General features: G+C 36.7%; 2 protein-coding genes across 2 annotated transcripts; both read right to left on the bottom strand.

Moving 5' to 3' along the window:
* Positions 1-81: 81 nt before the first annotated feature.
* On the bottom strand, positions 82-5,223 carry LOC115445087 (glutamine--fructose-6-phosphate aminotransferase [isomerizing] 2; the record flags this gene model as incomplete). Its single annotated transcript, XM_030171174.2, has 1 exon — positions 82-5,223. A coding segment is annotated over one exon (2,220 nt), but the record flags the coding sequence as incomplete, so codon positions are not given.
* Positions 5,224-8,205: 2,982 nt separating this feature from the next.
* Positions 8,206-13,203, bottom strand: LOC115445125 (elongation factor 1-alpha 2). The gene is given in 13 exon segments (XM_030171236.2): positions 8,206-8,412; positions 8,496-8,593; positions 8,596-8,661; positions 8,903-9,023; positions 10,197-10,286; positions 10,420-10,535; positions 10,611-10,706; positions 10,709-10,742; positions 10,847-10,992; positions 11,617-11,836; positions 12,043-12,192; positions 12,557-12,765; positions 13,126-13,203. Coding segments are annotated over 12 exon segments (1,383 nt in total). The 5' UTR covers positions 12,731-12,765; positions 13,126-13,203; the 3' UTR covers positions 8,206-8,340.
* Positions 13,204-14,513: the final 1,310 nt, after the last annotated feature.

The raw sequence follows: 14,513 nt of genomic DNA, 5'->3' as shown, positions 1-14,513 counted from the left end.
TATTACCAGTTTATAAACAATCGTGAGCTAATTTAATAACGTACCTATTTTAAGAAAATTTATATTAATAAAACTACGGTGTATCGTAATAATATTATATTTAAAGTAAAAATAATTTTATAATCAAATATAAAAGCTCTAATGCGACGTTTCTGTTAAACAGATCATTAATATTGCATTCTCGTAAAGTAAACCAAAAATTATAAACATAATCATAAAATTTACACATAAGTACATTGAAATTATATTACTTATATCATTATTTAATAAAACATACTAGGACACATAATATCTGCTAAACTATTACATATATAACTATTGTATTAGATTAAACAATTTCCAAGATAAGTATAGAGAAACAAGTATCCTGAATACACGAAAACATTGATATGTATACAAGAAAGATAATAACTGTATTTTATAAAACACAGTGAAATAAATAATAATTAATATCTTAATGAAAATGCTTGGTTGAGTATCATATTTTAGTACAAATGCAAGGTATTGTAGTCACATATCAATGTAATAAAAAATACGTACATTTAGATTACAATCGGTTTTTCTCCAAGTTAAAAATAATTTGACTAGCTCTTAACTTGGGAAAATTTTATATATAAAACGGGACAAAGATGTGTCAATAATTCAATAATATTTTTTAACTCACCCTTGCAGGTTTGATGATGGTAGAACTTATTAATTAATTATAGCTCCGATTTTTGAAAAACAAACGTCGACACATTAGGTAAGGATATTTAGAAAAAAATCTTAAATAGATAGAAACAGGTTGATCTAAATTTGCGTTCGAAGATGCCAAACAGGAGGTAACTTTCGATAGGGCTTTACTTTTCCTTATGCCCAGAGCAACATAGAGAGTGTTCTTGCATGCAAGCCAACTATGTAGAGCTGCCGTTTGTTATACTTTACTCAAATTTGTTAATTATGCAACATGCAATTTTTGAACAATCTAATTATTATATAGTATCTTACTAAATTATTATATATGGGAAGACAAAATTTATTTCTTTTATTGTTTTGTGGGGTATCAACAATTTCACCGAGGTATGTATAGTATTAGTGAAATTTTAGGAATTTTACCTACAGTATATTTATTTAATTATTTGATTTGACTTTCATGGAACATCTATTAAGTCTACTGTTTAGAAACATGCAACTTGGACATACTTACATACTTCATTATTACGTGGCGATTAGGTATAAATATAATTGAACTGAAAGTTACTTTTAGCTCTGCCGATTCAGAACTATATAACATTTTTATTCGTCAAATCGGCATATTAGCGTTTCTTAGTCATAAAGATGCTTCAACTATCTTCAATAATCATAAAAATGTTTCCGGTTTATATTGATTTTCATTTTAATAGGATTTCATTATCAGTATACAACTGAAATTAATTAGGTACGCGATATCGATACATTGGGTTTTTATCAAATTTTTCTTGTTTCTATATTTTATCTACAAATTTTACAACCTGGTTCCTTATAATTCTTAGTACTTAAATACTAAAATTGCTATGATCGTGAAGATGTTTTCTAGGTTTATTGGAAGTAACCGCCAACCGCTGGATGGGCTTGGTTAAATTTGACAAAGTAAATGATAACATGTCCAGAATTATGTGATAAAAAGAGGTATAACATGAGAATTAAAAATTTACATTGTGTCGCGCAGATAATTAGGTAATTTAAGTAAATAAATTGCGTATTCTGATAATATCTGTCTAATACATTACTTACTTATGTAATAGTTCTACTTACTTGATACTTTAGAAACGGTCGCAGTAAATTGCGCTCAATTGATAGTAATAAACATACATAATTATGTACAGTTCCTATAAAAATATTACACATACTTAACAATGTGATGTTTTACTACTAATAGGTACGATATTTATATTACATTAATATATTAATTATACAATAACAATATAGAGATTTCTAAGAAAACAGATTTAATGAAACACGAATAATCTGATATTGATAAACCATATCCTATAAACTAATCATTATGTCGGCGTACTTGAAGAAATATATTTTTTAAATTACGATTAAAACATTGATAACAGGGTACACCCCTATGATAAACATATCGCATTGCAAGCATCGTGTACCCTATCCATGTTGTATCAAGCGCCCGCCATCGGACTTCGATAAACATTTCTTCGAAACGATTTACAAAAAATGTTCCTCTTTAAAAACAATATAATATTCTTACGAGTTCGGTCATTGTCCGTCTCGGTTCATAAGCCAAGCGAAAGCTTTTAGCGAACAACACAAACATTGTACAATATAGTATACATTATTAGTCTACAGTTGATTTTCGCGATAATATAAAGAAAAACAATGTTTAAACACTCATCGGTTCTCTTGTTTTGACCCAATATTTTATTTGTCATTCGGTAGCTTTGAACTAAACGCAAGTTTCTTTTAAGAGCCTTTATAGAACGCGAAAGCGAAAGGCATGACCTTGACGTTGCAGCATAACATGATTCTTAAAAACCATATAAGTAGTACGTAATACGTAATATCAGATTACTGATACAATGGAATGCAATGTATGTATAAGTATATTGTGACTTTTTAGGAATGTTCATAACTTTATAGGATAGAAAATAAAATAAATTCAAAATTACGTAAATCTAATTAATTACGTTAAACTAACGATTACTCAATTACTTCTAAGTACCGTTCAAGTTTTTAATTGAGACGTGAAAGTGCAGATACGTGAGTCGGAGACGTGCGGCACATACGTACGTAACAATATGCCACCTCCCACCAATGACAACTATCAACAAAACGTAGGTACATCGTAACCTTTTGGTCCTTTTGATCTTATAAACGCCTAGAGTACAAACATACTGTACAAACAGATACAAAAGTCAAATAGAACATGCATCTCTAACACCTACAAAAAATTTAAATGTGCTTTACAGACAGCTGCGCGAGATAGTCAATAGATGATATTTAAACTATGTTAGTAGGCAATTTTTATTCTACAGTGACCGATTTTGCGAGATTACGTGGACAGTCAACGTTGCAACCACGAAGTACAGCGATGTGATAAGCGAGAAGCTGCATAGGAATAACCGTTAGCACTCCTTGTAGGCAATCGACCGTCTTAGGTATTTGAAGACTTTGAGAAGCGAGCGCAATTGTTTCAGTGTCACCTTCTTCGCATATGACGATCGGACGACCTTGACGTGCCGTTACTTGTTGCAGTGCGTTCATGCATTTAGTGTAAACTGGATCACGCATAACAATCATCATAACTGGCATGGAGTCATCAATGAGAGCCAGGGGTCCGTGTTTCAATTCTCCGGCCATTATACCTTCGCTGTGCATGTAGGTTAACTCCTTCACCTTGAGAGCTCCTTCCAGACAAGTCGCAAAGTTGTATCCACGACCCATGATAAGTAGAGATCTCTGACGGTAAAGATCTTCTGCTAAAATTTTTACTTCTTTGTCCAAGGCAAGTACTTGACGAATCTTAGTGTCTAACTCGTGTAGACCCTCAATAATGTCGGCGCGACGTTTTTGTAGAGAAATACGGTCTTCACTAATCACTAGGGCAAACATGACCAGAGAAACAAACTGTGACGTGTAGGCCTTAGTTGAGGCAACACCAATCTCAGGACCTGCATTAATATGGACACCACAGTGTGACTCTCGGCAGATAGAGCTTCCTACAGTGTTAGTAATACCCACAATAAGGGCACCATGACGCTTGCAGTACCGTAAAGCCATTAACGTGTCTGCAGTTTCTCCTGATTGAGAGATGAAGAAACAAACATCATCACGGAATACAGGTGTATTTCTGTCTAAGAAGTCTGAAGCCAATTCAACCATGACCGGGAGCTCAGTCAATTCCTCAAGTAGCTGTCTGGTAGCTACTGCGCTGTGGTAGCTTGTTCCACACCCAATAAGCATTAATCTTCGACAACGCTTAATCTCAGGGATGTAGTCTTTGATGCCACCCAAAGTGACAGTACCATTGGCAAAGTTGAGACGTCCTCTCATAGTGTTGACAATAGATTCAGGTTGTTCAAAGATTTCCTTTTGCATGAAATAGTCATAGTTGCCTTTCATTATTTGTTGAATCTCCAACTTCAAGGTCAAAATTTCACGTTGATGGGGATCATTGCTGCTGCTGGACATGCGGTGAATACTGAGAACACCATCCTTGATGTGAGCAACATCATCATCTTCAAAGTACAGTACTCTATTGGTATGCTCAATAACAGCTGAAGCATCAGATGCAAAGAAATATTCCACATCTCTTTCTTCTTCAGGTTCGAAGTGAGCATGGCTATTCACCCGGGGCACAGGTGGCACCACTCCCCTGGTAGCCTTGTTGTTAGTGTACATGATGGGAACATGGTCGCTGGACAGACGCCTGCGAGTCTTAATGCCCACCAAAAGAGGGCTACCACGGCGACTTGCAACACACTCATTTGGGAAATAACGTGACTTGAAGCACAAAGCAAAAGCTCCTTCTAGTTGTTGGATTACCTGTTCCACTAGTTCCTGGAAACTGTAATCCTTATGCTGGTGATAAATATGATGAATCAGCTTAGCAATAACTTCAGTGTCAGTCTGAGATTCAAAAAAGTATCCCTTGTTCTCTAGGAAAGTTTTGACTTCCTTGTAGTTTGTAATGATTCCATTATGGATGACAACAAACGAATTGTCTTCGCCGGAACGTTGCGGATGCGAATTGACAGCACTTGGTTCACCATGAGTCGCCCAGCGGGTGTGGGCGATTCCACAATGTGACTCCACACACTCATCTACAGACAACTCGACGCTGCGCTCCTGTAGCAACTCTTCGAGTGCGGCTACTTTACCGCTTCGCTTCACAACAGCTATGTCCTTTTGGTCTGCGGCATCAACGGCGACGCCCGCTGAGTCGTAGCCACGGTATTCCAACCGTTTTAATCCATTTACAAGCAATTCTAATATTTCGCGCCGGGTCTTAGGTGTCAGGTGATTAATGTACGCAAAATTCCACACATCGTAAACGAAGCAGAGCGTAACAAAAAATTCGAGCGAACTAAACCACGGCACGCGCGAGACTGCAGATGTATGAATACACAGCCGATATTGAAGGCCTACACGTATTACTCCTACCACTAATAATTTACTTTCACTTACGGCAAAGCACACGTCATCATGTTTCGTTATCAACAACTGGTTGGTGTTGTAAAGTAAATATCAGCGGCAAAAATTAACCAGAGCCGGAAACTTGAACACATTACTGTCAAATCAAACGTCACTGTCAATGTCATTTAGCTTTTTTTATTTAAGCAGACCGGCTATAGTCAACCATACTGCCTAGTTTTACGTAGTCTGTATTAAGTTTCTCATTTTACTGATATTTATATGTTTTCTTTTCCAATGCGAAAATGCAATAACATACGTCATGCAGCCTGGTTTTCAAGTATAAAATTTGATAATTGTTAGGTTAGTTGAAACAAACGGCCTAGCAATCAGAGCCGTCACTGATAATATTCATTGTAAGCTGTACCTATTCAATAATAAATTCAGGGAAAATTATATGAAAATTGGTTACCAAATAAGGCACAATAAATGAGCAAAAAGCGTACGTAATGGCGTACTCAAGTCATAATATTGTAAGATAGGTATTTCTTTTTTCCCTCCATTGGATAATTCACGGTAACATTAACGGACTCCAAAAAAAGAAAAAATCTCAGTGCGTCGTTTGTTTTTTACGTTGGTTTGTCCAACCATAATTTTTTACTACATCGTCTAGACATTGACCGATTTCTACGATTTTTTGTGCGTTGAGTTCAATATAATATCTTCAAAGTACTCCAAGAGCTGTAGCCAAGACGCTTTTCAACAATCTTTAACGCCAACAGACCTCAAAAATGTGTAGGGATGACATACCCAAGCGACAGACTTATTCTTACGCAGTATTTTTTATAGACGTATATAATAGCAATATACCAAAAAAACGTATATGACCAGGAACCCATCGTAGCTTAATCTATACTATTATATAAAGCTGAAGAGTTTGTTTGTTTGTTGGTTTGTTTGAACGCGGTAATCTCAGGAACTTCCGGTTCAAACTGAAAAAATATTTTTGTGTTGGATAGCCCTTTGTTCCTGGAGTGCTATAGACTATATATCATCACGCTATGACCAATAGGAGCGAAGCAGTAATGGCTAATCTCAGGAATTACCGGTTCGAATTGAAAAATTCTTTTGTGTTGATTAGCCCTTTGTTCCTGGATTGCTATAGACTATATATCATCACGATATGACCAATAGGAGCGGAACAGTAATGAAACATGTTGCAAAAACGGGGAAAATTTATTAGGTTAAGGCGATACCTCAAGGTCCATTTTCATACATTTTGTTTCGGCTTTAATCTGGGTAACTAAACAAGTATTGGCAAGTAAAGAATTTAAATTCACGTCTAGTTAGTGATTAGTTCTCGCAGTTGAAAGAAAAACGTAAAAATAATTATTAATCATGGATATTTCGGCCTTTAAAATTTAATATGACGAAATTTTAAAGGCAGAAATATCAGATTAAAGCCGAAACAAAATGTATGAAAATGGACCTTGAGGTATCGCCTTAAGTAAACTCAGTAGCTGAACAGATTTGGACGAAATTTACCTCACGGATAGACCACGTCCAGAATTAACATATTATATGCTACTTTTTTTCCCGATAATTTGTTTCCGTGGGGAATACTTACTTGACCTTTCTATATGATTTTGTAAGTAGATAGCGCTGGCGTCGTACGTACTTATGCGCTACACATTATAAATCACTACAATGACAAGAAATTTTGTAGCGGAAAGGCTTTTCACGCGAGTGAAGCCGCGAGCAACATCTAAATAGTGTTCTATAAGTAAGAAAAGACGCATTCACAATAACTTGTAATTTTGAATCCATGCTATGCAAAGAGAATACAAATACTACGTAAGAATGCTATGGCCTATGGGACATGTCGTCAATGCTGTTATTCAGTTTTCATAAAAGAATCAAAATATGACCATCGGATCATGGCCAGATTACTTGCTTCCAAATGGGTAATGATTTTAAAAGTAAAATTGTCTTCATAATTTTGCTATTAGTTAATTTAGAGACAAGCTCATATCTACGAATATATTTCTGTAGGTAAGATAATTACAGTGGTAAGCTGCCTTTATTGCCCCATTTTAAAATTCACTGGCTTTAGGATGAATTCATCAATAATTATAAAACACGTTTTTGTACCAGTAGCTTCTTTATTGGTTTTATCAGGATCCAAGGTCTATACAAAATTATTGAAATTACAAAGTAGTGTTCAGCTTAAAATGAGTTGAGATTATTTTCCGTATTCAAGAAATTCTAATTCATTTAAGAAAAATATGAGTTGATACATATTGAACCTTTAAACCTTCACTCACTAATCGTTTGAAAATAATACCACTACTAGGAACCAAAATTACATTATCTATATCTTACAAAGATTCAAAATTCATATCAAAACGTTTTTAACGCTTTACTCATACTGCTAATTACTATTGGTTTACAACCAATCTCTTATGCCTTAACTACGCGATGGTGACCATTATAAATATCTTCAACCTTGTTAAACACAAATATTTTTCAATAATTACAATTGCATTAACTTATCAGTTTTTACAAGTAGGTATACATTTTCCGAAATATGATAATTAACACAAACAAGTCATACACAATCATTAAAATTTTGGAAGATAGTAGATTTAATATAAAAAATAATATTCATATCAACAAATCTAAATAGATAGCGTTTCGCCGAGATCTATGTACGGATACGGTTTAAAAATTCAACAACTCCTTTACCTTTCCTTCTAAATTCCTTGCGATGGAAAAATAGAACATAACGAGCTTTCAGATACGGAAACTCAAACTTGGAGAGTAACTTACGCCTAACATAATCACAAATATAATATAAACTTAACACATAAGCATAACTAAAACAAACTAACTTTAAGAATATCGTGCTATGATAAATGCATATGTAGGAGACGAGCATGATGTCACCAGTGAAGAAGCTCCGATGTAGGGAAGGCGCTACGGGGGGTCGTACACGAGGAGTCCACAGTGGCGATGGGAGTCGAGGGGGCGTGCGCGATGCGTAGTAACCATCGAGCGGGAGGGCTGCGGCTCACGCGGCGCTGTGCTGGCTGCAGCCTGCTGGGCAGGGCTCGAACAGGACTCACTATTGGGAGCGGACACATTAAAAGGGACAGAAGAATTTGGCGATGGTGTTGCCAATAAGACGATGGTTACTTTATGCAACACTTTTTTCAGAGAGCCCCATAGTTATTTTTTCTTCTGGGCCTTCTCCGCGGCTTTGGTGATTTTTCCAGTAGTCACTTCCTTGAACGTGACGCTCTGTAATGACAAAATATATTATTATGGAAACGTAGCGTAGCAGCACATACAGAAAATATTTGTTGAGAGCTAAGAATCCAAACCTTGATAACGCCCACGGCCACGGTCTGGCGCATGTCGCGCACGGCGAAGCGTCCCAGCGGCGGGAACTCCTGGAACGACTCCACGCACAGCGGCTTGTCGGCACGAGCGTCACGATGGCCGCGTCGCCAGACTTAATGGACTTCGGGTCCACTTCAGTTGTTTTACCTATCGTTAATAATTCAGTTTTTGTATGTCTGTTCTTGGGCTTTAGACAAGATGCCTTTCTACAATTGCTAATTAAAAAAAAATATGGGAATGTCATATGGCATATCTTTTGCTACGTTAATATGTCATTCCCATATATTTGTTTGTTTTGATAGTACTTACAAAGACATCTTGTCTAATACTCGTAAAAAATAATTCATAAATAAAACATTATGTTGGGTATCAAAAATGCTAATTTTACCAGTACGACGGTCGCACTTTTCCTTGATCTCAGCGAACTTGCAAGCAATATGAGCAGTGTGGCAGTCGAGCACCGGAGTGTACCCGTTGCTGATTTGACCAGGATGGTTCAGCACAATCACCTACATCATTTACATCATAATTATCCAAATGTTGATATAAATTATAAACCCATATTTCGCCTTCCACAAAAAAAAGCATTTGAACCAAAAAAAATAACTGCATAGTATCCGACGCAGGTTAGGTAAGAAAAAAACTATTATTAGTATAGCAGTCGGCAAGCAAGTTGACCTATCGCTTGTAGATGTCCACGGGAAAGCGCGCGCGAGGCCACGACCTATCGACCGAACAATTGGTAGATCGGGAAACTTCCGCCTCCCGCACTCCGCTCAGGTGCCGCCTGCTGGGTCAAGTTGTTAACGATTACCGAAGTAATGAGGGCACAGGTATTTCAAACAGATTGTCTTTTACGTAACCGTTGATAGCCAATTTAGAAAACTGGAATGTTTTGTTTTTTAGGAATTTAGTAATACTTGAAATAATTACATAAGTAATAAGTAAATACGTAGGTATTAGGCAATAAAACTGTATTAAATTATTTTTGCAACGAACCAACTGCGCAGTAAGTATTATGCAAGTAATGAGCTGAACGAGTAGAATTAGCCAACTCGACCTGGACGGTAATACTAGCAGAAAACAGACTTGAAGGAGGTACTTAACAGGTTTGTTTCTGTTTTAACACAAGATTGCCGTAGGCCAAGAAACACCAACTTTTCCGCGTAATCCCAATAAACCTTTTCTCTTAACAGGGACAAGAAAAAATACGAGTTCTGTCCTAAGTTTTGTAACGTTAACACCGCTCTTATTTAGGTATAATTCGCGTGCGATCAAAACGGAAATAGATTTTTGAACTAACACCGCTCAGTAGCGGCTTACTCTAATTAATTGAAAAAATATAAAAAAAACTTTTTGAATTTTTATGTAGCTATACTTACGTAATACAAATATGCGTAATTTGTATACATGTACATAGTATTGGAGGAGAAAATTAGCTAAAATACCTACCTCTTTTTGTTTTACAAAAGAATAAAAATAATAGAAAAAGACATGTCCTAAAAGGTTTTTATATGACAGAAATTCTAATCGATTTATATACCTACATTTGGATATAAATCTTAAAAACGGGTCTATTACAATAAATCAAATTTAACTCATATTTCACTGTTTTTAAAAAAATTATAAAAATAAAGTTCGCTCAGGGAATCAACTAAATACGCCTCAAAGATACGCCTTACCTGCGCAGTGAAATCAGCAGCGCCTTTAGGCGGAGCGTTTTTCGAGTCTCCAGCCACATAGCCACGACGCAATTCCTTCACCGACACGTTCTGTGATAAAATCGTTGGCATTATTCTCGAATTTTATGGAAACTGTAACTGGACTGTTGCAGTTTGTTTGTTTTTTTGGTTGTTTACGTGTGTAAACAGCCTAAAAAATCTTTGTCTTGATTTGAGGACATACCTTTACGTTGAAGCCGACGTTGTCTCCCGGCATGGCCTCCTGCAGCGCCTCGTGGTGCATCTCAACGGACTTCACTTCAGTGGTGATTGCGGCCGGAGCGAACACCACCACCATGCCTGTTAGAAAACCAGCTCCATGTAGCTTGCCCTTATAAGACTACAAAGATCTTTGTTCTAAGAACATTCACTTACCAGGTTTCAAAATGCCAGTCTCAACTCGACCTACGGGCACGGTGCCTATGCCTCCTATCTTGTATACGTCCTGAAGAGGCAAGCGCAGCGGTTTTCGGTGGGCCGCGAAGGGGGTTGAATCGCGTCAAGAGCCTAATAATAAATGTGGTTATCAATTTATAGAACATGTTGATTTGAATCAATCGCAGCAAGCATTAAATGCACCATAATGTACTTAGTATTAAACATTCGCTAACCTCGATGAGAGTTTTGCCCTCGACCTTGCCATCCTTGCGGTCGATGGTCCAACCTTTGAACCAAGGCATCTTGTCGGAGGACTCCAACATGTTGTCGCCGTGCCATCCCGAGATGGGTACGAACGCCACCGTCGCCGGGTTGTATCCTAATTGTAACAAATTATTGCGTTCAAGTCTACTGAACACGATGTTGCGTATTTATTTTCACAGTCAAGATTCTTACAGTTGATAACTTGTAAACATAATCATCGCCAGGGGAGGAGTAGGAAAGAGCTGCTGACCCTTCCACCTCTAAATTAAAAGTGTGTATGTATGTGTATGTACGTGAGTTCAACTAAGGGCCCTACCTATTTAAAAATTTTCTACCGCTACCCCGCTCCTCCTAGATCAAAATTTTGAGACTTGCTCTCCCCTGAGTAGAAAGCCGGCAATGCTCGTACTTGCATATATGCATACTTACTGACATTAATACCGCACCTAATTGAAAAACAATATTGTTCCTAACTCCCTTAATAACAGAGAAAGTAGGTAGCAAAAGCCTTTATTGTTGTTGAAATAACTATTATGTATCTCTACTTACGTATATAACAAAAATAATGGCGCCCCCTATCCCGATGTTTAAATTATCTTTGACTTGATACATTTTAGACCACAAACCGGCCTTGCAATAATTTGCTCATAAACCGCATAACTCAACTTCTTTCGCAACTGCTCCAATTGGTAATAACACAGCGCGCTTTTGTGATCTAAAGAAATTCGCATATACTGACCAATCTTCTTGATGTAAGATGAGACCTCCTTCTTGATCTCCTCGTAGCGAGCCTCGTGGTAAGGTGGCTCGGTGGAGTCCATTTTGTTGACGCCCACAATGAGCTGCTTCACCCCCAGAGTGAAGGCGAGGAGCGCATGCTCGCGGGTCTGGCCGTTCTTACTGATACCGGCTTCGAACTCACCAGTGCCAGCGGCCACAATCAATACTGCGCAGTCAGCCTGACAAACATATTTTTTACTGCGCTTTTTAACTTACTGATAAGCCATGTCTAAATACAATTTTCTTTGGAGGAAATGCTACATTGACCTTTTAATTATCGGTGTGTTGCGTTTCATCACAAAACATTCAGTTAATTTTTTATAACGATTGGGAAAGCGGTTTGAAGGCATAACGACTAAGTCAATTCCTAACTGTTTTTACCTACCTGGGACGTGCCAGTAATCATGTTTTTGATGAAGTCCCTGTGACCGGGCGCATCGATGATAGTCACGTAATACTTCGCAGTCTCGAACTTCCACAGAGCGATATCAATCGTGATACCACGTTCACGTTCCGCCTTTAACTTGTCCAACACCTATAGATTTTAACTATTTCAATGGAGCTCTTTACAATTCATGCGTAAAGTACCTACTTATCGGTGCCTACCATTTTTAATAATGATGGAATTTAATTAACAGCCAAATCCCATTAATTAATTTATAAACAAGGTTCAACTAATCGTTAGTTAGATAAGATTACAATTTTAAATCTAAGGTATATAAAATGTGCTGGTGACCCTCGGAATACGTAACCTAATAAGTATAATCTGTTTTGAATTAGAAGAATTACTCCCCTATTTTGTTTTAACTACTTTTTGTTGAAACTTCTATGCTACAGGATAAGCTCCTCATTATAGGAAAAATCGACGCCTTGACACTATGTTATAAGTGTGTACGTACCCAGGCATACTTGAAGGAGCCTTTTCCCATCTCCTGAGCCTCCTTCTCGAACTTCTCGATGGTACGTTTGTCGATGCCACCGCACTTATAGATGAGATGGCCCGTGGTGGTAGACTTGCCGGAGTCCACATGACCAATCACGACGATGTTAATATGAGTCTTCTCCTTACCCATCCTTATGTCGGAGATGCGAATTAAAAAATGCAAACCTGCGGGCAGACCGAATTTGTGATTCAATAGCAATTCATTATTTGTAAGGTAATATAACAAGACCCTATACAGAGAATGTATAAAGTTTACAAAAAATATGAGCTTCGAATAAGACAATCTGAAAAATTGTTCATGAATAGCAGATTGCGTAATTGGAATACTGCAAACCGAAATCAAAATTGCGCAAGGAAAATCTCGGCTCGGCACTCTCAATTCTACTAAGTCACGTTTTACCTAATATCAAGTGTATAGGTACACCGCCGCAAAGTGTATGTAATAAAAGAAATTCACTAGACTGTTAAGTCTCTTCAAATACCTAGGTGTGATTATATACTATATGAACCACTACATTTACTTACGATTGCACCGATAATGCACCGAGCAAATCAAGTATACGACTGAATTACATAGACGCAATATTCCGGCACCCTAGAGCGCCGGGCCGAGCGTGCGCACAGGAGACATAGGACGTCCGGGACATCGATACAGCAGACCTATCCTTCCAAATATAGACAATAGCTCACTTCGGTTCCTGCGCGCAATATTGCACACTTCGATCAATATCATGGCAAAACACATGTACCAGATTACATCCATTTTCATAAAGATGCATTCAAATACAACGTGATAACTTTTGAATAAACAATCACACGAAACAATTTGTTTAAAAGATAATACTATATAAAGGCATGCATTTAAAAATTTCGCATACATTGCTGCTAATGAGTGTAGCAGAATAAGAAAAATCAAACGGACAATTGGGTCACCTCAAACGATCACCACCGCCTATAAAGTATAAACACAAGTATAAAGGAAATGAACGTACGCTACGTACGCTGCCGACATTTATGCAAAGATAATAATTAGGGCTATAGGGTAACGGATATTTGGGATGCTGATAATTATATTTTAACATATCAAAATCTAAAAAACATGAATTATAATGAACTTTTATAAACAAAACTTACAATTTTTAAATTTTATTACTCTGCTAATTTTAAATGTAAGTGCCAAGGTTGGAGAAAGTGCAGAAATATAATGTGCTAATTTGTATCGACTGTCACAGAGTGCATTCACTCTAAATTTAGAAGATGTGATCTATAGAAGTGCCTCTAACCATATTATGTATTTGTAAATAGTATGTTTCAAAATTAGAAATCGCATGTCGCATTACGTAGCATAAGCGACCAACGCACATGGCTTCTTTCCATTGCGTCCATCTTGTGCATACTTGAGTCTCTCTTATTATGAATTATTTTCTTTAATAAAATAGGATTTTGCCAAGACAGCTGACATTTTACTTTACCCGTGAATGGCTAGCTTATGCAAAGAGTGTTATCGACTATGTAATAAATACAATATGTAGCTACTTAAAATAATTACTTATATTATGAGAAAAAATATACAATGAAATGTTTGGACAAGATTACATTTTTTTAGCTACTTATGTCATTTCACGTTTTTCGATTATTGACAAGTTAGTGAAATACAGATTTCATTATTTCAGATAATTTATTAGAAACTGGCTACAATTTAAAATATAATTGTTAGTATATTGCCTTATTTTAAAAAAAATATTGCGTAATTTAAATATCATAAAGCCGGCAGTAGCATTTATACGCATACCTTTATGAAATTGAGAACAAATTTTGCGAAATATACTATCTAACGGATCTGCAAAACCTTAAAGCACGATTGTAACACACTATTTAAAAAATAACGGTAAGATTAAGCACTTTTAACAATA

This window comes from Manduca sexta, chromosome 28 (genome assembly GCF_014839805.1).
Source record: "Manduca sexta isolate Smith_Timp_Sample1 chromosome 28, JHU_Msex_v1.0, whole genome shotgun sequence".
Taxonomy (NCBI): Eukaryota; Metazoa; Arthropoda; class Insecta; order Lepidoptera; family Sphingidae; genus Manduca; species Manduca sexta.
This window is presented reverse-complemented; position numbering and strand designations above follow the sequence as displayed.